The 27,899-nt window shown below is 40.2% G+C and overlaps 1 protein-coding gene across 5 annotated transcripts in view; it reads left to right on the top strand.

The window, feature by feature from the left end:
- Positions 1 to 27,899, top strand: part of AK9 (adenylate kinase 9) — a 135,407-nt gene that overhangs the window by 60,838 nt on the left and 46,670 nt on the right. For all 5 annotated transcript variants that reach the window (XM_021091050.1, XM_021091041.1, XM_021091043.1 and 2 more), the window contains 9 exons: positions 2,226 to 2,306; positions 4,022 to 4,161; positions 6,489 to 6,645; positions 8,269 to 8,383; positions 8,789 to 8,865; positions 13,594 to 13,743; positions 23,717 to 23,917; positions 24,567 to 24,688; positions 27,509 to 27,721. In XM_021091050.1, coding sequence (XP_020946709.1) covers positions 2,226 to 2,306; positions 4,022 to 4,161; positions 6,489 to 6,645; positions 8,269 to 8,383; positions 8,789 to 8,865; positions 13,594 to 13,743; positions 23,717 to 23,917; positions 24,567 to 24,688; positions 27,509 to 27,721 — 1,256 coding nt within the window. The remainder of the gene's footprint in view (positions 1 to 2,225; positions 2,307 to 4,021; positions 4,162 to 6,488; positions 6,646 to 8,268; positions 8,384 to 8,788; positions 8,866 to 13,593; positions 13,744 to 23,716; positions 23,918 to 24,566; positions 24,689 to 27,508; positions 27,722 to 27,899) is intronic.

Genomic DNA, 27,899 nt, shown 5'->3' with positions numbered 1-27,899 from the left:
CAACACAATTAGAATCCCCCCAAATTTTTTGTATGTTTTCAAACATGACACAATCATTATCATACAATAATAAATTCTTTTTTTTAAAGCTCCCTGCTTCCTTTAATGGGTTGGAATCAGAGCATCATAAACCCAGAGTTTTAGCTGTGAAATGTTATCATTTAGTGCTATTTATCCTTATAAAACTTTTCCATTCATATTTTAACATAATCAAGAGCATGCTATGTAAAGTATTTTTATTTTTTATCTGTAATGTTACATTTAATTATGTAATTTCACTAGTTTTTTTTTTGTTTGTTTTTTTGTTTTTCGTTTTTTTGCTTTTTAGGGCTGCACCCAAGGCATATGGAGGTTCCCAGGCCAGCCACAGCAACGCAAGGATCCGAGCCCCCTCGCGACCTACACCATAGCTCATGGCAATGCCAGATCCTTAACCCACTGAGTGAGGCCAGGGACCTAACCCGCATCCTCATGGACCCTCATTGGGTTCATTAACCAATGAGCCACAAAGGGAACACCATTAGAAAATATTTTGACCCTTATTTAAAATTACTGCACAGTTTTCCTGTTTTAGAGTAATAGTTTTAACTAGTTCATTACATTGAAAACTTAAACTTTTTGATGCTGCAAATTCAGTGAAATTTTTTCCAATGAGTAAAGCGTGTCACCAGCTTGATGAATATGAAGCTATAGACAGAGTCAAATTCCTTTGTATAAAGTTGTTCTAAATTATGTTCCCCTCAAGAACATTCAAACTACAAGTCATAGTTTTCTTGGTATTTTATCTTTTTTAATATTATTTTAATTTTTATTTGACTTTTTCTGAAGTTTAATATTTTGATATGTGTTAATCTTTTATATTTCTTATTTTCTGAGGTGACCATTTTTGTCTTTTGCCCATTTTTTCTAAATTATTGTGTCAGTTATATGGTATCTACATAAGCTTCCTATATTCATCACTCTTTTTTTCATTTTTTTCCCAGAATTGGGCTCTTTGTTTTTTAAATCATCTTGCTGTTTTTGAAGTGGAGGAATTTTCCACATTTTCATAGTTAAATAACTGCTTTCTTTCGTTGATGTCTCCCATTAATATTCAGGTTTAAAAAGTCTTCCTCTCAACCAGAGATTTAGTATATCCTCATATTCTTTTTTTTAAAGTTGGTCCAACCTTTTCATATTTAGTGTTTAATTGCATCTATAATTGATTGTGTTACATAACATAGGGCTGATCTTTTTTATTGGATTCCTCCTCCTGATTCAGACAGATTATGCTTGCCTGGTGTTTATTTCAAGCCTAGCAGGAGTCAAACCGGACACTGTCAGAAATTTATGAATGACTCTTTTCCATGCGTGCGCGCGCGCACACACACACACACACACACACACACACACACACACACACACACACACACAATCTCTCCCTCTCTTCACAGAAGGACCTGGACATTAAAATTTTGGCCAAGGGGTGTCTGGGCACCCCATCTCTGCTGCTGCAGAGTTCCCAGCACCAGTATGTGCACAAAGACGGCCCCTCCTAAATACTATCTGTGCCCTCAGAGCGGGGCGGGAGGCTGTCCAAAGTAGAAGCAGTCATCATGCCTCTACCCTCTGCTGAAGGGATAACACGCTGCCTGTGCACCCTGGTAAAAGCACCCTCACTCCCTGTGTCTGAAATAAGCACAGCCTGTACCTCGTGGAGCCAAGAGTCTGTTAGTTACCTCAGGAAAGGAAAATTTGATTTTTTTTTCAATTTACCTGAAATTACACTTGGTTTTGTCAAAGGTTAAGTTGTTATATTTATTTTTTACTGCTGATATATAGTTTGCTTATTTGATTATTATAGCTTTTTTAAAAAATTTTTAAGATATTGGGAACATGGAGTTCCTGTCACGGCTCAGTGCTTAACGAACCCAACCAGCATCCATGAGGACGCAGGTTTAATCCCTGGCCTCACTTAGTAGGTTAAGGATCTGGCGTTGCTGTCAGCTGTGTGTAGGCTGCAGATGTGGCTCGGATCCCATGTTGCTGTGGCTATGGCTGGCAGCTACAGCTCTGATTCGACTCCTAGCCTGGAACCTCCATATGCCATGGGTGTGGCCCTAAAAAAAAAAAAAAGAAATTGGAAACATGAGTCCTGGATCCCTGGGCCTATACCACAGTCTTCTTTGGGAATCACCTACAGTTTTAATACTGTTCTTTAGATGTTAATATTGTTTTATTCACAGATGAAAAAGAAACAAGTGAAACATTTGCACTTAGAAGTGATGAAGACTCTAGTCGAGATGTAAAGTTGGATTCGCCCAAAGGTAAATTGATATGTGGATAATTTGTTTCTTTTAGATTGTGGATCTAAAAGTCTCAAATAGTTCCTTCAAAATTTTGAAGGAGACATGTAGTTTTTTAAAAAGTATTATTAATATCCACTTAAAGGCTATTCTAATATGAACATTTGGACATGCAAGAATACAGAAAAAGAACATGTGATATATTGTTTTTGGTGAACAAGAGTATTGAGAAGACAAGAGATCTATTTTTCTTTTCTGCCATTCCTGGCATGTGGCTGCCATAATAATTCACAAGATGGTTGCTGATGTGCCAGCCATCGTATCAGTGTGCCTAGCAGGAAGAGAGAAAAGACAAGGGACAAAACTGACATTCCACCCAGCTGAGTTATTCCTCTTTAAAGAGAAAAAAGGAAGACTCGGGGGAAAAAATTCTCCTTGCATCTTATCTACTGCCATCTAAACTATAAGGGAAAGTGGGAGATGTAGTATTTTTAGCTGGACACATTGCTTACCCTGACAACATCAGGGTTCTGTTACTAAGGAAAAGGAGTCTAGATATTTATTGGGTAGACAGCTAGCAGCTTCTAGCACATTTAGTATCTTTGCCTAGCTATTTCTGACTCCTCACATCTCCTTTCCCAGGCTTTGAGAAAATCTTGGGTTCTTGTCTCTTCCACTCTGGCCATTTAGGAACAGCTGCCTCTCCCCATCCCTGAGAACAGACTTCTCACTTCATGGCAGGGAGGGAAACAGGCAGCTGCTCTTCAAGAGTCTTTTGGGATTTTGGTGGGGGGCGGGTGTGGATCACTTGGGCTCTGACAGGAGACCCTGATGAATGGTGCCTTGGAGCAATTTAAGAAGCACTACCAGAGGAGTTCCCGTCATGGCGCAGCAGAAACAAATCCATCCAGGAACCATGAGGTTTCGGGTTCGATCCCTGGCCTCGCTCAATGGGTTAAGGATCCAGCCTTGTTGTGAGCTGTGGTGTAGGTCGCAGATGCGGCTTGGAGCTGGTGTTGCTGTGGTTGTGGCGTCGTAGCTCCTATTAGACCCCTAGCCTGGGAACCTCCATATGCTGCGGGTGCAGCCCTAGAATGACAAAAAAAAAAAAAAAAAGAAAGAAAGAAAAAGAAAGAAAAAAGAAGCACTACTGGAAAAGCAGAGGTAGAGGAGTCAGGTGCAGCTGCCAGTCTCCTGCTCTATTAGAAGAGTAGATGAATGTTTACATCATGATAGAGCCTGTGAGCCAACTCAGCCATGTAAGGGAGCATTCGGCACACAATGAGGCAAGGATCAGTGTAACACTTGAAAAACCAGCCTATCCCACCTTTTCTTCCATCCTCTCCAGCTTGCTACTTACTGTCCCATGTAGTCTCATGCTTATAATTGGAAGTATGTATCTTGTTTTCTGACTCATTTCGATGCCCATGTTTTATCTTGATCCCCTGGAAGCCTTTGATTCCTACCTCTTCTCCCTGGCTACCTGAGTTTTGACTCCTGCTGGCATGGAGTTTTTTTCTTGCCATCCACTTGCATTCTGATACACTGGCTTTAAGCCACTGCTGTGATATTTAGCAATTCCTGACTTTCTCCCTTTTTCTGACATGTGCTACAGTAACACAAGATAGTACTTCTTAGGTTAGGTATTTAAAATCATGTTCTATTGCAAATAGCATTGTTTACTAAAATTATTAATGACATTGGTTTGTTGATTTGTTTTACTTTATATGTAATAGAATCTGCAATAGAAGAGGTAACTGCAGATCATCCAGAAGTTCTTTCCATAATAAAGGAGACAGTCCAAATGGCAAAGAGTATGAACTTTGAACAGCCACATGAAAAATATGCTGAAATCTTAGATGAAGTCCTCCAAGAGGTAAGAAATCCAGGCTCTTTATTTTTATCATTTATTTCACAGTAACTACGAAGATGTTAACCTAGTATATGTACAGTTATTTTAGAACCCCACATGACAGTGCTGAAATCTGTAGCCTTCAATCTCATGTACATTTTATAATCAACCTTACTTACTATGTGTAATGTACCCCAGTGAACAGCTGCTTATATTTTCAACAGTTATCAGCAATTGTGCAACGTAATTTCATAGCTTGACAATTTTTCATTAACTTTTATTGTCTTTAATTCAGTCCAGTTGGTTAAAAGATTGGTGCACATGACGCAAGTACCAAAGTTAGATTTTTTTATCTTTTTTTTTTTTTTTGCCTTTTCTAGGGTGGCACCCACAGCATATGGGGGTTCCCAGGCTAGGGGTCTAATCGGAGCTGTAGCCGCCGGCCTACGCCAGAGCCACAGCAACATGGGATCTGAGCCGCGTCTGCAACCTACACCACAGCTCACAGCAACAGCAACGCCAGATTCTTAACCTACTGAGCAAGGCCAGGGATCGAACCCACAACCTCATGGTTCCTCATCGGATTTGTTAACCACTGAGCCATGACGGGAACTCCAGATTTTTTTTGTCTATGAGCTAATTAGTTGTAAACCAAGGCAAATTTTGTCCCATGGCTAACTAGTTTTACCCAGCCACATCAAACATGTGCTCACAGGGGAGATGAATGGTCATACCAGTGATTTTCCAACCTAAGGAGACAATATGGTCTCAGATACTCTGTCCTACTGATAGTGAATCAGAAGGCTTATAAAGACCACATGGATCTGTTTTGCACAGAGGCTTGGGGTAAGCATTCAGAACAAAAGCCAAAGAGAACAAATCAGTTGTGTTTCATTCTCAATGAACTTCTTTATTTCTCTGTGATTTGAAAATGATGTAATTTAAAATCATGACTTTGAAAAACTTATGGCCACCAAAGGGGAAGGGGGTGTGGGAGGGACAGACTAGGGGTTTGGGATTAGCATATTCTCACTGAGGTATATGGAATGATTGGCCAACAGGGACCTGCTATATGGCACAGGGAACTCTACCCAGTATTCTGTGATAATCTATGTGGGAGAAGAATCAGAGTGAATGGATTATGTGTATATGTATGACTGGGTCACTTTGTTGTACAGCACAAATTATCACAGCCTTGTAAATTAACTCTACCTCAATAAAACTTCAAAAAAAAAAAATCATGAGAAGAAAAAAACTATGCTCTGAGAGGATAGAACCAGTCTCATTGGGTGAAATCCTCAAGCCCCAGGCTGTACCCAGGACGAGTTGCTATCCCTCTCTGAGCTTCCAAAGAGATCGTTCAACTTCTGCACTTCTTCAGGTTGTTCTGTCATCAGTTTTCTCCTTCAGAAACATTCTAAGCACCTACTGTCTGCCCTGTACTGTGCTAGAGCCTGGGATGTGAAACACGGCTCTTTCTTTTAAGCAGCCTCCAGTCACGTGGGGGCAATTAACTATCATGTGCTGAGTGGAAAGTAGGTATGTGTAAAATACAGGAATTTCATGGAGGTCAAGGCCGTCGTCTTTGCCTGGGAGGTGAGTCACAGCATCCCAGTGCAGAAGACATCCAAGCAAGGGTCTCATCCTAACCCTTCCCTGATCATTTGTGCTGTTCTTCCCAGAGTTTATTCTGGAGGATATAAATCTACTGAGAGTACTATTAAAACACTTCTGATACGGGAATATGTGTCATGTCATTAGATGGTAAACTGTGACTCTGGGATTGTAGGGGAGTTTAAATCACATGAGATTTTTAACCCCAAAGCTCATAGCAGATTGTCTTTTCTAGAGGACTGAGACCAGTGTAGGACACTGTCCTGCTTGTCACCTACTTCTTAAAAATAGGTTTCCTGGAGTTCCCGTCGTGGCGCAGTGGTTAACGAATCCGACTAGGAACCATGAGGTTGCGGGTTCGGTCCCTGCCCTTGCTCAGTGGGTTAAGGATCCGGCGTTGCCGTGAGCTGTGGTGTAGGTTGCAGACGCGGCTCGGATCCTGCGTTGCTGTGGCTCTGGCGTAGGCCAGTGGCTACAGCTCCAATTCGACCCCTAGCCTTGGAACCTCCATATGCCACGGGAGCGGCCCAAGAAATAGCAAAAAGACAAAAAAAAAAAAAAATAGTTTTCCTACTAATAGACATCATGCAAACTGATGACATGATCTTTTTTTTTTTTTCTTCTGAAAGTCAAAAGCTCAACAGACACATTGTTAAGATCCACGAGAGTGATGTCTCATGGTACCATCCTTGACATATGCAGCTAGGATGGTAATGTTAGTGTGTTATTTTTCACAGGTAGTTGAAGAAAACAAGAATAGGTTTTATGGTGCCCCCAAATATGGAGGATGGATTCTGGACAACTTCCCTACTACGAGAGAACTGTGGATGGCTTTGGTCGACAAAGGAATTCTACCTGATTTAGTCATCTGTTTATTAGACACAGGAAACAATGGTTGGCAAATATTTATCATATCGATTTAAAGTGTGGTTTTTATTGCTGATAGTATTTTTAGTTAAAGTCTAAAATGGAAAAGTCTCTTCTACCTCCCCAAATACCACCCCAGCAGTCTCTTCGTGACCTAGAGAGGTACCCAAAAGGTACACACGTATACTGAGTAGGTGGCCACGGATAGTGTGTTGGATCACTGGATGTTCCAGCAGGCCCTTATAATTACTCTTTGGAGCTGAGAATTTAACACCCCCCATCCCAGTCAACACTATAACTTTTTTTTTTTTTGTCTTTTTGCTATTTCTTGGGCCACTCCCGCGGCATATGGAGGCTCCCAGGCTAGGGGTCGAATCGGAGCTGTAGCCACCGGCCTACGCCAGAGCCACAGCAACGCAGGATCCGAGCCGCGTCTGCAACCTACACCACAGCTCACGGCAATGCCGGATCCTTAACCCACTGAGCAAGGGCAGGGACCGAACCCGCAACCTCATGGTTCCTAGTCGGATTCGTTAACCACTGCGCCACGACGGGAACTCCAGCACTATAACTTCTAAATGAAAAATATGTAAGGCTGAGGGCAAAACTATCTATTAGTCCTCCTTCACCTCAAATGGGAAATACTAAGTATGTAACGAGAACAGAACTAAATTTTAATTATTTGATCACTTCATATAAAGCTAATCAAAACAGTATGGTCTGGCCAGAAATACACACACACAAACCAATGGGACAGAATAGAAAGAGCCCAGAAATAAACTCATACATAGACAGTCAACTAATCTTTGATGAGGGGGCCAAGAATATTGTCATTTTGCCTCTTAAGGAAATACATTTCAAGAGATAATCTCCAGGGGAAGAACATACTATACTACCTTTTTTATGTTTTAGTTATTTATATCAAGCCTATATATACCTTTTAAAAAGGAGTTAAGATGGTCTCTTAAAGAATCTGGGCTTGGGAGTTCCCGTCATGGCTCAGTGGTTAATGAATCCGACTAGGAACCATGAGGTTGTGGGTTCAATCCCTGACCTTGCTCAGCGGGTTGAGGATCCGGCATTGCCGTGAGCGGTGGTGTAAGTTGCAGACACGGCTTGGATCCCCTGTTATTGTGGCTCTGGCGCAGGCCAGTGGCTATAGCTCCGATTCGACCCCTAGCCTGGGAACCTCCATATGCCGCGGGAGCGGCCCAAGAATTGGCAAAAAGACAAAAAAAAAAAAAAAAAAGAATCTGGGCTCGGAGTTACCATTGTAGCTCAGCAAGTTGAGAACCTGATATACTGTCTGTGGGGATGCAAGTTCGATCCCTGGCCTCACTCAATAGGTTAAGGATCCAGCATTGCCGCAGGCTGTGGGTGTAGGTCACAGATGCAGCTCGGATCCCACATTGCTGTGGCTGTGGGGTAGGCCAGCAGCTGAAGCTCCAATTTGACCCCTAGCCCAGGAACTTCCATAGGCTGCAGGTGCGGTCCTAAAAAAGAAAAAAAAAAAAGAGGACTCTGAGCTCTGTTTAGAAAAATATATTCAGATAAAGACAGAAATATTTCTTCATTGTTAGTTTCCAAAATATGTCTCACTATGTTTATAGAGCTTCAAAATTAATATTATTCTCTTTATTTGTATTTCAGGAAAATATTTACTTAATAGACTGTATTTAGAGAATAAACCAGAAATTGACTCTAAGATTTTAGAAAGATTATTAGATGAACTACTAACGAAGAGAAAAGAGGAAGAAGAAGCAAGGTAAAATCTACCTCCAGTATTACAGAGTCCAGATCCTGATTCAGAAGGCCTAGGGTAGGGCCCAAGGGTGTGTTTCTAACATGCTTCCCGGTGACAGTGGTCCCTGGTCCACACTTTGAGTAGCAAGATCCTAACCCAGTCTGTCTTTTTTTAGTGACAGTGGTCTTCACTTCCCAATTGCTTTTCATCCCTCGATGTGAGAGCTGAGAGGTACTGAGATGGTTACCACTCAGCTCACACAGGAACTGACTCAAAGGAAGGAACTGGTTCAAAATAAACCTCACAGGTGCTTAGATAGTTTTGCTAAATGATTTAATTTTTTACCGTTATAAGCCTTAAAGTCTATAATATTGTGAGATATCTGAATTTCCAAAGATAATTAAATTTTGGATCTTTCCACTTCAGAAAAGCCAAAGAAGAGGCAATGAAAATAGAAGAAGAAAATCGAAGGCTAATGGAAGCTATGAATGTGAAAGCAAAAGGCAAGCATGAGATTATATGATTAATACTGTGCCATTTGACTTTGTACTGTGACTGCAGACAGCTACAGCATTTCCAGTGAATCGACAGATCACGTGGATCTGGGTGATCACGTTTCCTAATGTGCCCTCGAGAGTCCAGGTTTAGGCCCAGGGTCCTGAAGTATTTGTTTGATCCCCTCTCATTCTCAAAGTGTTCCAATTTGGATAAAAAATTATATGGTCACAGGAAAAGGACTCCTGACACAGACACCTAGTCACCCACCCTTTAAGAGGATAGCATGTGAAGCACATCTCGGGATGGTTGCCCTTGTCCAAGATCGCAGGTGACACGTGGCTGTGAGAATTACTTTTTTTTTTTTTTTTTTTTTTTGTCTTTTTGCCTTTTTCTAGGGCCTCACCTGCAGCATAGGGTGGTTCCCAGGCTAGGGGTCTAATCGGAGCTGTTGCTGCCAGCCTACGCCATAGCCACAGCAATGCGGGATCCGAGCCACATCTGTAGTCTACACCACAGCTCATGGCAATGCCAAATCCTTAACCCACTGAGCGAGGCCAGGGATCGAACCCGCAACCTCATGGTTCCTAGTTGGATTCATTAACCACTGAGCCACAAGGGGAACTCCAAGAATGACTTCTATTTAAAGGATCCTATAGGAGTTGAGAAAACAGCCAAACTCCTTCTATACCCATTGTCTTTATACTTTAATTTCCATGTCCATTATAGAAGAACTTATTCTAAAAGTTTCTTTTAAGAATGGAGTTTTTAACCTGGGGCCAATGGATGAAAGTCAGAGGTCTGTGAATTTGAATGGGAAAATAATTACAACTTCATTTTTACTAACCCTTAACTGAAATTTACTATTTTATTCAACTGGTAATTAATATAGGCTACAAGTCACAATGGTATTAGTGGTACCTTGACTTTTTCACCAATAGAAACAAAGATATTTTTATATCCCTTTTCAGTTTTATTTGTTTATGCTTGTCCCTATTCCAAAATCATGGTGGTTATTACACTAGTTGCCAGTTCTTGTTATTTAATGCGTTAGCAAAGATACACAAATTTCCTATACCACAAAAAAATTTTTGATATCTTGATAACTGCATTCAATATAATTGGCTTCTTATGTATTTTATTTTGTGAGATTGAAGGCATTTTTCTAAGAAAGGGTCCATAAGTTTCACCAGACTGGCAAAGAGATCAGCCACCGATCTCTTGGAAGTGGATCTGTCAGCCCTGTCAAGACTTCCGATTGCCATCTGCAGCCCTAACTGACATAGTCACTGTGACTTCATGAGAAATCTAGAGCCAGAACCACTAACTCAGCCACTCCCAAGTGACTGACCCCAGAAATTGCAAGGATAATATGTGATGATTATTATTTTAACCACTGAGTTTTGGGTAATTTTTATGAAGCAGTGAATGACTACATACAACATAGACTTAGTCAAAAATCAAAGATGGTACCAGGATCTTGGAACAATTTTCAGTTCATTTCTGACTCACATGGAACACAAATTATCCAGTAGGGGTCCAGAAATTCAAACTTTTAATATTTTCTACATCATTATATAAGTTTGTTTTTTATATATACTTTATAATGTACTTATATGGATAAGAACACAACTTACAGGAGTTCCCATCATGGCTCAGTGGTTAACGAATACGACTAGGAACCATGAGGTTGTGGGTTCAATCCCTGGCCTTGCTCGGTGGGTTAAGGATCCAGTGTTGCCATGAGCTGTGGTGTGGGTCGCAGACGCAGCTCGGATCCCGCGTTGCTGTGGCTGTGGTGTAGGCTGGTGGCTACAGCTCCGATTCGACCCCTAGCCTGGGAACCTCCATATGCCGTGGGAGCAGCCCTAGAAATGGAAAAAAAAAAAAAACTTACAGATAACTAAATATATGCATATTGGTGGTATATAAGTAGTTTGGCTTTTTTTTACTGTAAGAGTTACTCAGCTGAAAGACATTTTGAGTTTATATAACTTCATTTCTAACCCTAGTACAATTTAGCAAATGATGCTTCTTCCTTGTGTATATCACCATAAATCCTTCCTGTAACACAAGAGTCACCATATTCCAAGTCACATATTTGGCAGCCACATGCTTGGCAATCCTGGTCAGACTTTGAGATATAAGGATACTTCAGGATGCTTTTCTCTGGATGCTAAGCTCCTGGGTTTAGATGAAAAATCCACGTGTCAGAAATATTTCAAACCACTAGAAATGTGGTTCTTATAAGGTACTCTCTGTATGGTGTGTGTGTATTTGAGTGTGTGTGTGTACGAGTGTGTGTGTATGAGTGTGTATGTGTGTGTGAATGTTGGGGGGGAGGGGAGTGATTCCGACAAGAGTCCAGAAAACAAGCTCATTTATTTTTTCATATCTTTGCATGGAAAATACCTTGTTTTTTAGTCAATTTTATAAAAATATATTAAAGGGAATTGAAGAAATGGGCTTTCTAAACACCTCCATTCACCCCTATCTTCTTCCTTAAAAATTTCCATGCATTTATTTCTTATAGCAGTCATCAGAAACTACATAAAACTTGGAGCTATGCTTTTTAAATTTACATTTAGCATGTTGATCAATGTACTCTACTATATGTAATTAGCTATAAGAAAATAGTCTAGCCTAGAGTGCTCCCCACTAGAAATATAATGCAAGCCACATATATAAGTTTAAACTTTCCAGTAGCTACATAAAAAGTAAAAAGAAACAAGTGAAATTAATTATAGTCGTCACTCAGTGTCCATGAGAAATTGGTCCTAGGACCTCCACAGATACCAAAATCCATGAACGCTCAAGTCCATAATTTATATATATATAAATTTTTTTAATGGCTGCACCTGCAGTATATGGAAGTTCCCAGGCTAGGGGTCTAATCGGAGCCATAGCTGCTGGCCTACTCCACAGCCACAGCAATGCCAGATCCAAGCTGCATCTGCGGACCTACACCACAGGTCATGGCAATGCTGGATCCCTAACCCACTGAGCAAGGCCAAGGATTAAACCTGAGTCTTCATGGACACTAGTCACATTTGTTTCTGCTGAGCCACGACAGGAACTCTCAAATCTGTTATATAAAATGTCATAGTGTTTTCAAATAACCTGCACACATCCTCCCATGTACTTTATTTTATTTTATTTTATTTTTTGCTGTTTTCAAGCACTGTTTTTTTTAATGATTTTTATTTTCTCCATTATAGTTGGTTTACAGTGTTCTGTCAGTTTTCTTTGTGTGTGTGTGTGTGTGTGTGTGTGTGTGTGTGTGTTTAGGGCCACATTCATGGTATATGGAGGTTCCCAGGCTAGGGGTCTAATCGGAGCTACAGCTGCCAGCCTACACCACAGCCACAGTAACACCAGATCCGAGCCGTGTCTGTGACCTACACCACAGCTCATGGCAACGCCGGATCCTTAACCCACTGAGCAAGGCCAGGGATCAAACCTGCAACCTCATGGTTCTTAGTCAGATTCGTTTCCACTGCACCTCAACGGGAACTCCAGTCAATTTTCTACTGTACAGCAAAGTGACCCAGTCACACCTACACATGTATACATTCTTTCTCTCACATAATCCTCCATCATGCTCCATCATAAGTGACTATTCCCATGTACTTTAAATCATCTCTGGATAACCTGTAATAACCTAATACAATGTAAATACATAGCATTAAATGTAATACATTTAAATGCTGTGTAAATAGTTGCCAACACACAGCAAATTCAAGTCTTGCTTTTTGGAAACTTCTGTAATTTTTTTTCAAACATTTTTAATCTGTGATTGGTTGAATCCATGTTTATAGAACCTGAAGATTCCAAGAGCCAACTGTATATTTTATTTAATACACTATATCAAAATTATTGTTTTAATGTGTAATCAATGTAAAAATTGATATATTTTACATTCAATTTTTCATGCTAAGTCTTTGAAATCCATTGTGTATTTTATACTTAAAGCACACCTCAGTTTGGATTAGCCACATTTCAAGTGCTCAGTAGCCACATGTGGCTCATGGCTACATATCAGAGAGTGTTGATATAGCCATTCCCTACTGAATGGACATTTGAGCTGTTTCCTGGTTTTTGTTTCTTTTTTTCTAAGACCACAGCTGCAGCATATGGAGGTTCCCAGGCTAGGGGTCAAATCAGAGTTGCAGCTGCCAGCCTACACCACAGCTGCAGCAACACTGGATCCTTAACCCACTGATTGAGGCCAGGGGTCAAACCCCTGTGAGAGTCTTAACCTGCTGATTGTTAACCTAGATTCTTAACCTAAGTCAGATTCTTCGCCTGCTAAGCCACAACAGGAAGTCCTGTTTCCTGGGATTTTTACTGTTATGATATTTGGGACTGCTGTATGCATTTCCCCTTTTGAATGAATCCTTAGGCTGGTGCTCCCATAGCACTCTGAGCATAAGAGCAACATCCTTTACCAGTGCATTTTAATAGATAAAAATACATAGAGACTATATCTGTCTTTCTATTAAGCTCTCATGCACCAGGAGGGAAGGAGCCATTCCCAATTAAATATTTGCTGACTTAAACTAAATAATTTAGGGAGTTCCCTGGTGGCCCAGTGGCTAAAGATCTGGTGTTGTCACTACTGTGGCTTGGGTCACTGCTGTGGTGTGGGTCTGATCCCCGGCCCAGGAACTTCCACATGCCACTGGTGTGGCCAAAAATAATAGTAATAATAATTTATCTCATCTCACTTTTTCTAGAAGCAGAAGAAACTGAAGCCGAGGCAGACGAGGAGATTGAAGTTGAGGAGTCTGAGCTTCATGAAGGGTCTGAGGTCACCGAAGTAACTGAGGAGACCAGGGCTTCCTTACTTGACGACTCTGACATTCCTGAAACAGAACCTGAATCAGGTTAGACCTTATTGAAGATCATGTCCTTAATTATACTCTTGCCCACTGGTGTGTTTGTGGGGGCACGTATATGCGTTTATATGGTAATGAAATGGAAGCTAAGAACAGAGAGATGTGCACCAGAGCTCAGCCATTTAATCCAAATCACAGCTGGAAGTGTGGTAGGAAAGCCGAGTCTGCTGTGCCTGAAGCTGGCACTCAGGCATGGGGTCTGCTGTGTAATTCAGATAAAGTGTTCACAAAGCAGAGGAAAAGAGCCATTAAAGGTGCAAAAATATAAAGCTTGCTCTTTTCTCCCAGGTCTCTCTCTCGCCTTGTCATACTACTTTTTATTTGCTATTTCATGTCATTCTAAGTAAAGAAACATGAAAACTTTAAGTTATTAGCATGAATTTTACCATTCATCTTTATGTTGTGTTATGCCACTTTTCAATGCAAACATAAGAGCTCTTAACTCGTGTGCAGAATCACCAAAACCATGTAGTTTGTATTTTGCAGCTCATACGTATATATATGTATGTATTTCATTCTTATCAGAATACTTAGTTTCATGCACAAAACTAACTCACCTTCTTGTTTTGCTTCTTAATATGCATATATTCTACCAAAGCTCTCTACTTTTAGCTTCCTAATGATTAAAGACTGAAAAGAAGAGGAAGTTTCTCTTTCCCTTCTTTCTACGTCACCACTTTCAGTCTAAGTGTTTAGCTAATACAGAAAAGTTACAGGAGTGAGAAAGGATGTGACGAGTTTCCATGATCATTCAAGTTTCTTTGAGGGCCGTCACCTGCATTCTGTATCTGGAGCAAGTTCTAGTTCAAAGGGAAATCACAGCCTCTCAGGGCTGTCGCATCCTTCCCTCCCCACACCATTAAGTCACACTCGCACACGTCATGGGTCCCCTGGAATTCTGTGTTCATGATGGCGTATCAGGAACGCTCTTGAAAATGAGATGACAAAGAATGGCAGGCACAGATCATGTGTATCTTGTGCTCTGTTGTCCTGTTGAGTCCCTATGGATTTTGCTTACAAAACTCTGTTCAAGGATAAAATTATTGAAAATTTCAAAATGACTACCAAAGCACATTAAACTAAGTATGAGCCATGCTGGGCTGGAGATCCAGGCCAGTTGCACAGGTCATACACCAGGCCAGCCCTCTTCAGAAGTCCAGTTTGGTGGGTTGGGCAGGGCAAGAAAGAGTTTGTAGGCAACAAAAGTCACTCTTAGGACTGGAGAATGGGCTTAAGCACAAGATAGAGTACCCCACTGTGAAGAACGCGGGGCTCAGAAATGCTTCCAAGCACAATTAGTATTAGATTAGAAACTAATCCTACAGAGTAAAGGTCTTCAGATACCTGCAGCGAAATGCCAGCCCTGGAACAATTAAGGCCTGGAAACCTGCTGTTAGCTGGTAGAAGAACCAGGACTAAGGGGAATTTGTACAATGAGAAATCTCAAGTTTAATGATCTTTAAAAAGACCATTTTTACTACAAGCATTGGCATTAGGTTTAGGGGACAGTGAGTATAAAATCAGAACCCTTGTGCCAGACAGAAGAGCTCAAAGGATGAAATACCCAATTTGCTTTTAGGAGTCCCACACCCCTATTGATTTGAGCTCTCACCTAGAAACTTCATTATTTTCTTGACTTCCTCACCCATTAGGCTGACAACAGTCCTCCCACCCACCTACCTTTTGTGAGAAGATAGCTCATAAAATATCAAGAAACTGACATACGTTAGACATGACACAAATATCCATTAAATATTCCCAGATTTCCAACATTCCCAATGTTTCGCACTTGATATTTACTAATGTAACAGATCTGGGGGAAGATTTAGTTTTCTTGCCTTTGATTTCATTAATTCCCCCCAGGGAACCTATGTTGGTTATTCTAAAACCAAGAGCCTACTCCATTTAGGGTCAGTCCATGCTGTAAACATGACTAGGCTTCTCCAGGGCTGATTCAATTCTGTGAAATCGTGGGTCTGTTTTGCTATATTGAACCAGATTCTGTTTCACAGAGGGATTTGCATGTGGGTTAGCTAGTGATTACTTCTTCCATCAACGGATCCTTTATCACAAGGTCTTCTCCTCTAAATTGCTTAAGTAAGCACTTTCTTTCCTCTTAAAACTGTCTTGTCTAGTCAAAAAAAAAAAATATATATATATATATATGTATCGTATAATTCCACTTATAGGAGATACTTAAGAATAGTTGAAATCATAAAGACAGACAATATAATTTGGTTGCCAGGGGCTGGGAGGAGGGGAAAATTGGGAGTTATTATTTAATTAGAGTTTTCACTTGTTCGAGATGAACACAGTAATGAGGATGGATGGCGGTGATGGTTGCATAGCAAGCACATGTCTTTAATACCACTGAACTGCACACTTAAAATGGCTAAGATGATAAGTTTTATGTTATGTGTATTTTACCATAATGAAAAAAAGAAGGGAGAGTTCCCGTCGTGGTGCAGAGGAAATGCATCTGACTAGAAACCATGAGGTTGCGGGTTTGATCCCTGGCCTCGCTCAGTGAGTTAAGGATCCAGCGTTGCTGTGAGCTGTGGTATATGTCGCAGACGTGGCTCGTATCTGGGGTTGCTGTGACTGTGGTGTAGGTCGGCAGTTACAGCTCCAATTTAACCCCTAGCCTGGGAACCTCCATATGCCGAAGGTGCAGCCCTAAAAGGGCAAAAGACCAAAAAAAAAAAAAGAAGAAGAAGGGGAAAAAAACCTACCCTGTATAACATAAATCTACTGCTTTGGCATTTTTTACTTTATCCAGAGTACTGGCTGAAGAGGAATGCCAAAGGTATGTCCACTTCCTAATTCCTGGAAGTTGCAGATATTACCTTATGGGGGAAAAAAAGGTCTTTGCACATGTGACTAAACTACAAATCTTGATATGGGGAGATTATGTGGTATTATCTAGATGGGCTCTAAATGGGAGGGAGATTAGATTCACACACAGAGGAGAAGGCAACATGATGGTGGAAGCAGACACTGGGTGTTGCAGCCTCCAGCTGGGGAAGAACCGTACCCAGAGAAGCTTCAAGAGGCCAGAAAGGATTCTCCTCCAGAACCTGCAGAGGGAGCACAGCCCTGCCAATACATTGGTTTCTGACATGGCCTCTGGAACTATGACATAATACATTTCTGTTTCAAGCCACCAAGTTTGTGGTAATTTGTTTTCACAGCTACAGGAAACTAATAACCCCCAAAGCAAGTTTTTTATGTCTCATGCCAGGGAAACACATCTTTTACTTTGAAGTTTGACTTCTGTCTTTGACTTCTGTCCCCTAGGATAATCATTATCTCTGAAGCTGACTGAAGCCACATTTCAAACTTGTCTCTCTAGGCTTCTTAGAATGAAATGACATGTGTACCACTTAGAAGTGGTACACATAAGGCAATAACCCATGCATTCAGAGGCTGGTTAATCACTTTCCCCATTCCCATTTGCTCTCTTTATGTACTGGTTAGGTGTAGTCCAATTATATGGAACTTCAAGAACATGAGTTGAGGTTAGAATAGACATTGGCTCAGATCACAGTGCTGTATTCCAAGCACTTCATGAACATGTAATAGAGTCAGCTATTAATAAACATTGGGAAATTCATCCATTCCTTCAACATATATTTATTGAATTCTTTCTATGTCAAGCAAAGCAGTGGGCACTGCCCTGGGTAGTAGGGACTTAGCAGTGACCAGGACAGTCAAGGTCCCTACCCTCAAGGAACCATCAGTCTGTGAGGTGAAGAACAGGTATAAATAAGCCAATAACTAGGATAACTTTTGATTATATTAAGTGCTATGAGGAAAATCTATGAAGGCACTAAAGCAGTACCTGGAGTATAGTAGGTCCTCAATAAATGTTAGTTCAGTGAGTGAGCAAGGTAGAGACTATGAGGGTGTTTGGAAGAGGCAACACTGAACATTCTGGTCAAGGAAAAGTGTCATCTGAAATGATATTTGAGGCAAGACAAAGGTGCTGAAAAGATCCCTCCCCTTCCAAGGCTTAGAGAAGGACACACTGCACATAGTCAAGAAAGAAATTGAGTGTGACTGGAGCATAGGGAGCAAGAGGGAGGTGGAGATGAGATTGGTGAGCAAAGCTGAAGCTAGAGGCTTAGGAGATGGGAGTTTTTCCTAGGTGCAAGCAGTACATCTGATCTCATTAACATTTTAAACATTTCACATTGGCTGCTTTATGACAAGTTACAGAATTATTCTGCCTCTCAAGTTTTCATTTGTAAAACAGGGCTAGGAATATTTATGTAACAGAGTTTTTATAGAGATAGGAACATTTATTCAAAGCACCCAGCAGAGTCTGTCTCATAGTTGATGCTTTAGCATCATCGTTACCAGATTAGCACTTAGAGATTTGTTCCTCATCTGCCTTATGTAAATTCTGAAAAGGCCAGAGCTCAGAATTCCTAATTCAAATTAAGTGAATTTGAATCTAAGCACTCTCAAAGCTAATAGTTATATTCCCTCCCCAAATATCAGAAGGAAGGGAACCAATTGTGGTTTAGACCAAACAGGATAAATTCCTAGAGCTGGTGAAAGAGAGGGTCCTTGTCCCTCAGCCATGGGGTGGGGGGTGGGGGTGGGGGTAAACTCTGGAAAAAAATAGCACAGGTTTGCCAGGAAGGAAGAAGAAGAGAATGGAGCCTGGGTGAGTTATCACCAGTGTCTGTCACAAAGAGTATGGAATAATAAAGTCTCTCCATCTCTCCCTTACTAATCTTCACTAAATTCCACATTGCTCTCCAATACTTGTTTTCAAGTAGACTATTGGTAAATATATATTTCCTAGGGTTGCAGTGACAAATTACCACAAACTTGGTGGTTTAAAACAACATCATCGATTTATTCTCTTCTGCAAAGACCCTATTTCCAATTCAGGTCACATTCACAAGTACCAGGGATCAGGATGTGAACATATCTTTGTCGGGTAGGAGGGCAGAAGTGAACCCATCACAAGGAGTGTAATTCAAGGAAAAGGAACAGACACCTAGGGTATACAAAGAGCAGTGCTCGTAATGCCTACTGCACGGTGTGTGCCTAACACCTGTGGTTCCTTAATGGCTGTATAAAAACAAATGCCACAGTCTGATCATTCTGTTGCATCCCTCTCAAATAAAGCCTGACCTTACCGCCTTGAGTTGTTAGGACCAGGCTGGCAGCCTGAAGTGAGCAACTACTGAGCATTTTGCAAATTCCTTCCTGCCACCCCATCAGCCAAATAGAAAGACAGGAGAAAATCACCAGGGTTCTGCCAGCAAAATTTAACAATCTGTGATATTTCCTTTCAGTTTTTCTAAGCATGGTCTTTTGCAACTCTGGGCCTTTATGGTTGCATATAAATTTTTGGATTATTTTTTCTACTTTGGGATGGTTGATAATTCCCTTGGGATGTCTCCCAAATGTCACAGTTTCTCCATTCTTGAGACTTTAATTTTGATTCTTCTCAGTCATCCAGCCTCTTTTAATAATATTTTAAACATCCAGGCTGATATGTTCTGTGAGTTCTTACAAATCTCTTGCTTTCACATGAACAATAACTTAGATGCTATTAAATTATTGATAACCTTTTCTTCTCAAAATTCTGCATGTTGGCATTGCTTCATTTTCTTCCTCCAAGGAAAAATCTGATACTGCTTAATTTGTGTTTTTTTTTTTTCCTGCAGAGATGCTCAAAGGGTATTTTTCAGTGCCATATATATATATATATGTATATATATATACACATATATATGTATATATATACATATATATATGTATATATATACATATATATATATTTTTTAATGGCCACATCTGTAGCCTATGGAAGTTCCTGGGTGAGGGGTCAAATTAGAGCTGCAGCTGCAGGCCTACACCACAGCTATAACAATGCCACATCCAAGCCACATCTGCAACCTATGCCGCAGCTTGCGGCAATGCCGGATCCTTAACCTACTGAGCTAGGCCAGGGATTGAACCCATATCCTCACAGACACTATGTCAGGTTCTTAACCTGCTGAGCCACAACAGGAACTCCACTATTTTGTCCTTTTTTTTTTTTTTTTTTTTGCCCGCACTCACAGCTTGTGTAAGTTTCTGGGCCAGGGATCAAACCTAGGACACTGTTGCAGCCTGCACCACAGCTGCAGCATCACCAACCCTTAACCCACTGCACCACATAGGAACTTCTTAATGCCATATTTTTTTAAAACTTGGCTAGTATGTGAGTGGTTTTTCCTGGAATTCAGTGAGCTCTTTTTATCTCCATACCATAATCTTTGTCCAATTTAAAATGGTTTTCTTTAATTATATCTTCATTTATTGTTTCAGGCTCCTTTTCCAGATCACTTTTATTATTTTAAGGGTTAGATAGTTATTACTTCTCAACCACAATAATCTTCTTCTTGATAGTTTTCATCTCTTTGTCTTCTTTCTGTGTATTTTTTAGACCGTTGTTATTTTCCACGTCACTGATTTATTTTCTGCTTCTTATTGCCTCTCTCCTGATGTATATTTTAATTCTACTACATTTTAGGTTTCCTTGCATTGTGTTCCTATTTTAATTAGCTTTCTTGTATTTCTGCCTTTATGTTAGTTTGGTCTTTTTTTTTTAGCCTCTTTGTTCCTATTTCATAGACTCCATTGTCCCCCTGGGTTTTTTGAGTGCACCAAGCATAAATCTTCCAAAATTTACTTTATTCTGCTTGATATGAAGAATCTTTTTCATTTTCTTTTTTTTTAATATAATGATTTTCATTTTTTTGCGTTATAGCTGGTTTACAGTGCTCTGTCAGTTCAGAAGCAAGCTCTTCATCCAAATCTTTGAATCAATGCTCTCTCTCCTTCACTGTAACATATTTTCATAGGCCTTGCTGTTCTTGTTGTTTATCATTTTGTTGTTGTTGTTGACTTCTCCCTAAATGGATCAGGTAGAGTAGAGTAACCAACAGGAAGGGTAAGTAGAATATTTAGAAGAACCACCCTCCCCTCCCCACACCACACACACATATGCCCCCTTCACTTAAACTTCTTGTCAGGTGCTCTCAGATACAGACCTTAGGGTCAAGTTAATCTTCATCAACCTGGTTCAACTTGAGATATTTAGTATCATCTTCAATGGCTCTTCTAGGCTGCAGCTAGATCTTCTTCATCCCCAGAAAATGCATTCTCTGATTAAGCCAGAGAAGCTAAGACATTTACAATTTTTCTTTATATTCTCAGTGCTCTTCTTATACTCTTCTTTAGGTGATTGAGCACCTTATGATTAAACATCCTACCGCCAGCCCAACCCTGTACTTATTCCCCTCTATTCTCTGTTCTCTTGAATATCAGACATTATAGATTCTGTAGGAAAAGGACCCAGCTATTACTTTAGCTAACTTAGAGGACAGTTTCCACAGTTTTACCAAATGTCTACCCATATGTTTAAAAATATGTGTGTCTCAGAGTTCCCGTGGTGGCGCAGTGGTTAATGAATCCGACTAGGAACCATGAGGTTGCAGGTTCAGTCCCTGCCCTTGCTCAGTGGGTTAACAATCCGGCGTTGCCGGGAGCTGTGGTATAGGTTGCAGACACGGCTCGGATCCCAAGTTGCAGTGGCTCTGGCGTAGGCCGGCGGCTACAGCTCCAATTAAACCCCTAGCCTGGGAACCTCCATATGCTGAGGGAGCAGCCCAAGAAATAGCAAAAAGACAGTAAATAAATAAATAAATAAAAAATATGTGTGTTTGTGTGTGTGTGCGATTTACACAAAACTTGTGTCTCAGAACTAGGAGTAAGTATGGCATGATAAGATAGATAATTAGTCCTTCCTTCCCTGAAACTGTCTTGCTAGGTCTGTATGTGGAGCGTGTCTTATATCATCCAGGAAAACAGTTGTTGATCTATATATTCTACAGTGATATTAGTTGCAGTTCTTCTCAGCCTCACCACACCTATACCCACAGCTGGGACTTGGGCATATCATTGCCCTTCACTGCCACTTTATCGTCCTTTGGTGTATCTTCACAGGTATCGCAATAAGAAATTTAAAAAACTATCAGGCACTGCTAGTGTGATGCCATGTGAACCAAAGCTTGAATGATATTTAACAACTCTTATTCAGAATTTTATGTACCAGTTATTATTCTGCTCAGTGTCCTTTTTATATTCAAGAATATCTTTCATTTTCTGCCTTACATCATTATTTATGCCACGCTAAACAATGAGATCCTGCTGTATAGCACAGGAAACCATATCTAATCACTTGTGGTGGAACATGATGGAGGATAATGTGAGAAAAAGAATGTATATATGTATAACTGGGTCATTTTTCTGTACAGCAGAAATTGACAGACCATTGTAAATCAACTATAAAAAAAAATTTGATTTATGCCATGCTGAAACCAAGCAGTAGGCTTGTGTGCCTGCAGAACAGATAGCCAAACTCTGACAATAAGTGTTTGCAGCAAAGTAAGGACTTATTGCAGGGCGCCAAGCAAGGGAGTAGGAGACAAGCCTCAGATCCACACCAACTTGGTCTTTGAGGTAGGGGTTTTAAAGAAGAACAGAGAAGCTGCAGTTAATCATCATCTTGTGACATTCCTTTTTTTTTTTTGATTGAAGAGTAGTTGATTTACAATATCATGTTAGTTTCAGGTATACAATACAGTACAGTGGTTCTGGGTTTTTTTTTGGGGGGAGGGGGAGGTTGCAACTATGGCTTGTGGAAGTTCCTGGTCCAGGGATTGAACCTGTGCTTCAGTTGCAGTCTGTGCCATAGCTGTGACAATGGTGGATCTTTTACCCACTGCGCCCATGGGAACTTAGTGTGTGTGTGTGTGTGTGTGTATTCTTTTTCAGATTCTTTTCCCTTATAGGTTATTATAAAATACTAAGTATAAATTCTCTGTGCTTTACAGTAGGTCCTTGTTGGTTATCTATTTTTTCTATAGTAGTGTGTATTTGTTAATCCCAAGCTCTTAGTTTATACCTTTCCCCCATCTTGTGACATTTCTTAATTGTAGTTTCAAGAGTCAGGATGCCTACAGTTTAGGAGCCTCTGGTCTGGTGGTCCGTGACCTCAGGGGTCTGTGAGCTCATCTTGCCTTGGAGAGACAGCCTGAATTTGTACATTAATGATGTTTATCAACAGCAGCAATTTTAGTCTTCTGACTCTGGTTGATTAGTGTTCAGTCAGCAGAGGAAACAAGAAAGGGAACGAAGTTTTGAATAAAGAGTTTAATTATAAATTTGGCAGAGGAACTTAGTTTTAGGAGGACTCAGTTTCAACACTTTACCTAACAAGAACTGTGTTATCAATTAGACATAGAATATACAATTTAAACTGTGTTTTGAAATTTTGGCATAAAGAGTTCCAAAACTTTCATGAAGAAATAATGCTTTAAAATTAAAACACTAATTATTAGATTTTTTTTTAAGTATCTGAGCTGACTGAGGATACAACAGTTGGAACAGAAATTCCAAAAGGATCCAAAGAGGGCCTAGAAATTAAAGAATTATATGAAACAGGTTAGATCATAAAATAGAAATAGTTACTGCATAAAAGAACTTTTCATATTCTCTTACAATTTTAGGCATATTACCCACTTCCTGCTTATTTGTTTCTGTGTTGTATACCAGTTGATGTGTGTTATATTTATTTAACTTACTATATTAAAAGTGTATCTAGCCAACTTATAGTGCTATTTTTCATCAAATTAAACGTTATGCATTTTAACAGTTAAAGTTGCCTATGAAATTCATATTAATTCTTTTCTTTATAAGTAATCATTCATCAAAAAACAAAGCATGATCGAAGCATGAATTTATAAATGTATGTTATTGCTTAGTTTATAATACGAAGTTTATTTCTTGCAAATGTTTTAAAAGTATTATAAAGTATAAATTATTTTGACAATATGACTAAAGATATAATACTTGAAGTCTCTTTTTTCTTTCCTTTAACTTTATTCAAAAGTTGTACTGCCTGAGTTTCCAGAAGACGCTTATCCTGATGTTCCTGAAATGGAGCCAATTAAAGAGAATATCCTATCTTTCTACTCTGCCTGGAGACAACTGGAAACAGCAATAAGTGACTCTTTTACTCAAGTTGTAAACTTGGAGATTGCTGACAAAACTCCAGAGGAACTACTTCAAAAAGTCGTGGAGACCATGGAAAGTAAGGGCTGTCTATAATGATCACATTTATGGCCATAAGCAGGTAATATTAAAAGTACTGTGAAAATTTAAAGGCTTTCTCTATGATTTGTGAAGGAAAACATCCAGTATACCTGGGGATGATATTTAAAATATCTGACAACTGTCATAGCACAGGCACCCACCAATCAGAACAGCCATGAGGCACAAAGAACACTGGCCAAAGTGGCCAGTTGTCCCTTAAATAATTTTTGAAGGCCTCTTTGCACACGTTTAAGTTGAGAGATCAGTCATTTTAATTATTTTTCCTTACCTTTGACTACTGTACTATGCTAAAATGCTAAAAATACATTCCCAATTGCTTCTTTCTTTCTTTTTTTTTTTTTTTTTTTTTTGTCTTTTTGCCTTTTGAGGGTCACTCCCATGGCATATGGAGGTTCCCAGGCTAAGGGTCTAATCGGAGATGTAGCCACCAGCCTACACCAGAGCCACAGCAACGCAGGATCCGAGCCGCATCTGCGACCTACACCACAGCTCACAGCAATGCCAGATCCTTAACCCACTGAGCAAGGCCAGGGATCGAACCCACAACCTCATGGGTCCTAGTCGGATTCATTAACCACTGAGCCACGACAGGAACTCCTTTTTTCTTTCTTTTTTTTTTTTTACAGAACCTTTTCGGTATCCTGGCTGGGAGTTAACCATAGATGATTATGACGAAGAAACAGAAGACTATCAGGCTGAGGCCGAGGTCGATGAGGAGCTAGAGGAGGAGGAAGAAGAAGAGGAAGAGGTGGGAGTCTTAGTTCTCACTCAGTGTCACCTGTCATTAAAAGTGCACATATCCAGAGTGGCCAAAGACAGTTGTAGACTCCAAGAAAACAAGCAGGGATCTTCAATTTTTTAGCCATTTTCAACACTCTTAAAACAACAGAAACTGATCCTCTCATGGTTAAAAAGCCCAGAATTCTGAAATCAAGGTGTTGGTGGGACCATGCTCCCTCTGAAGGCTCCAGGGAGAACCCTTCCCGATATGTACTTCCAGCTTCTGGTGGCTCCAGATAATCCTTGGCTGGTGGCTACTAAACTTCTGCCTCTGCCCCTGTCTGCACATGGCCTCCTCTTCTGTGTTGTTTCCTTCTCTTATGAGGACACTTGTCACTGGATTTAGGGACCACCGGAATAATGAACAATGATACATCATCTTGAATCCTTAAGTACGTTTGTGGAGATGCTTTTCCCAAACAAGGTAGACGTGGCTACCAGGAGTTCTGGGAGCACATCCTTAGAAATTTTGATCTGGAAAGAAAAAGAACACTATCTTTACATCCACCTAGAAGAATCACAAGAAAGAACTTTGCTTCTCCCACTCAGTCACAGTTGCCCTGATTAATAATAGTAACTAGAGGACTTTGTATGTGATTGAGCCAAGCTCACTCAGTGGCTGCAAGGTAGGGAGTGACTGTGATCTTCTGGTTCATTTGAGAACCTTAGAATGTGGAAGACGTGGTTCTCCGTGAGAACAGGGAGAAGGGTCACCTTACCTGAAAAGGGAAAGAAAGGTGCTATACAGACAAAAGCAAAAAAAAAAAAAAAAAAAAAAAAAAAAGTACACAACATCATAGTAAAAATTCTGGGAAGATATGTACTAAAATGTTAACAGTCATTCTGGGAAAGATGGAGTAAAGGGATTGGATTTACCCTCCTTCCTGAAACAACGGAAAAATCGCAATAAAATATATGAAACAATTTTCAATACACTGTCATCAGGCAGTGAAGCACAGTGATCCCAGAAAGACTGGAAACAAATGAGGCGCAGTCTATGATTTCCCCATCATTTTCCCTACATTTTCCCCGGTACCAGGCCATGGTACAGGGCAGAGGGCCCAGGCAAGCCGGACAGACTCCTTGATGGGCAGACTGGAGTTGGGAGAGCAGAGAACCCTGGGGAGACCAGAGCAGCTGGAGTTCACATGGAAGTGGCCAGAGACAGAGCACTGCACAGAGAGAGAACTCTGGGCACCTGCAGAGCAGCCCCTCATGTATTCAGCAGACAGAACACTGATCAGCTTCATGTGTAAGGAAACTATTCAGGGCCCAGGGAGCCCCACACGACAAGGTTAGAGCGACCAGTTCTTAGATCTCACAGAGGGCCAGAAGGAATGCCTGTTCCACCAACTAGACTAGAAAAACCTTATCATTCACATGGCATCGGGGTAATGTTCTAAAAAGGGTCTCATCTTAGGAATGGAGACAATTAGACCCAGAATAGTACACACACAAAAGTAAAAACAAGTAAAAGAATTCCTGGCGTAAACAACAACCTGGATGCATCTCAAAATAATTACGCTAAGAGAAAACACTAGACCAAAAAAGCATACATACTATATGATTCCATGTATATAAAATTCTAGAAAATGCAAACTAATTATAGTGACAGAAAACAGAGTGGTGGTTGCCTGGGGATGGAGCAGGTAGGAGGCAAATGGGGTGGTGGGGGGGTGGTGGATTACAAAGAGGCGGGAGCAAATCATGCGGTTGACAGATATGTTTATTATCTTGATTGTGGTGATGGCTTCATGGATCAAAACGTGTGTCAAACTTATCAAATTGTAAATTAAATATGCATTGTGTTTTTATGTTAGTCATACCTCAATCAAGCTGTTGAATGTGTTAAGGGCGCTTATCTCTGAGTGAGGGACTTGCTAATAATGTTTATTTTGTAAACACTTATCTATATTATCTGATTTTTTTAACATTAGAGATGTAGGGTTTCTCCATCATTTTTATGCATAGGAAAAATCAACAACAAAGATATTTCCCTTTTGCCAAACAAAACGGAAGAACAGTTCTAATGCTACTGCAGAGGTCAGAAATCGTGTTAAGATGTGCCCAGGTGTTTGTCTTTTCTTATCAGTCCTGCCTGCCCTCAGTGTGGGATTCAATCTATAGATTATGTCTTTCTGAGTTTGTGGTAAATTAAATTTTTTCCTTCGGTGATACCTAATACCAATTAGGCCTCTTGAATGTATCTTCCTAATACCTTATCTTTTCTCTCTCTTTTCCATCTTTCCCTCAAATTCTCCATCTCTTTACTTTCTTGTTCATATATGTGTAGACTTGTCTTTCACTCAACCTTCTCAAAGCCAGGGATTGAACCCACATCCTCATGGATACTAGTCTGGTTCTTAACCCACTGAGCTACAACAAGGAACTCCCCATTTCATTTTCAATGGGTAAGAAGTCGTAACCCTGACTCTGCTTTTACTTCTTGGAAATAGTTTTATTTTAGAAACTGACCTTGCAGTGACCCTGAGCCAGCATTTTGGGGTTTTTTATTATACCTTTGTCTGTAGAGGGCTGGAGATGCCTTCATTCTCAGTGCTGTTTCCTTTTCTCTATAAAATAAAGATCTTGGGTTGTGAACTCACAGGGATATGAGAAACTGATATTTGATTATTCAAATGGTCTAAGAACTGGCCTTTTGTGGATTGTTTTAAAGGTGTTGTTACAGATGAAATACCTTTCAAGATGCAGTTTTTAAATTCCCTCTTCAGTACTACCTCAACCTACTTTTTAATAGTGTTCTCCAAACTTTGAATAACATTTCTAGAATGAAGATAGAATTAAAGAGAAGAGAAGACATTTGGGAGATACAAAGCACTTTTGTCCAGTGGCTCTCAAAGAAAACTTCATCCTACAACCAGGCAACTCGGAGGAAGCAGCTAAATACCGAGAAAAGATCTACTACTTTTCAAGTCCTGAGGCTAAAGAAAGGTTTTTAGAGCAACCTGAGGAGTATGTGGCTCATGAAGAACCATTAAAGGTGAAAACAATGTCCCACCCTAACGGTACACTTTTAGGAACTTATACCAACCTCCACCATTTTACTCAATAGTGAAGTCCCCAGTCTCTTATAACAATATCATGGAAGTATGTAGGTTCTAAGAACAACTTTTTGGAATATAACATAAACTAGTTACCTGTTTTGATTTCTTCAGTAA

Source organism: Sus scrofa, chromosome 1 (genome assembly GCF_000003025.6).
Source record: "Sus scrofa isolate TJ Tabasco breed Duroc chromosome 1, Sscrofa11.1, whole genome shotgun sequence".
Lineage (NCBI taxonomy): Eukaryota > Metazoa > Chordata > Mammalia > Artiodactyla > Suidae > Sus > Sus scrofa.
Note: the sequence above shows the minus strand (reverse complement) of the source record. Positions and strands in the feature narration are given on the sequence as shown.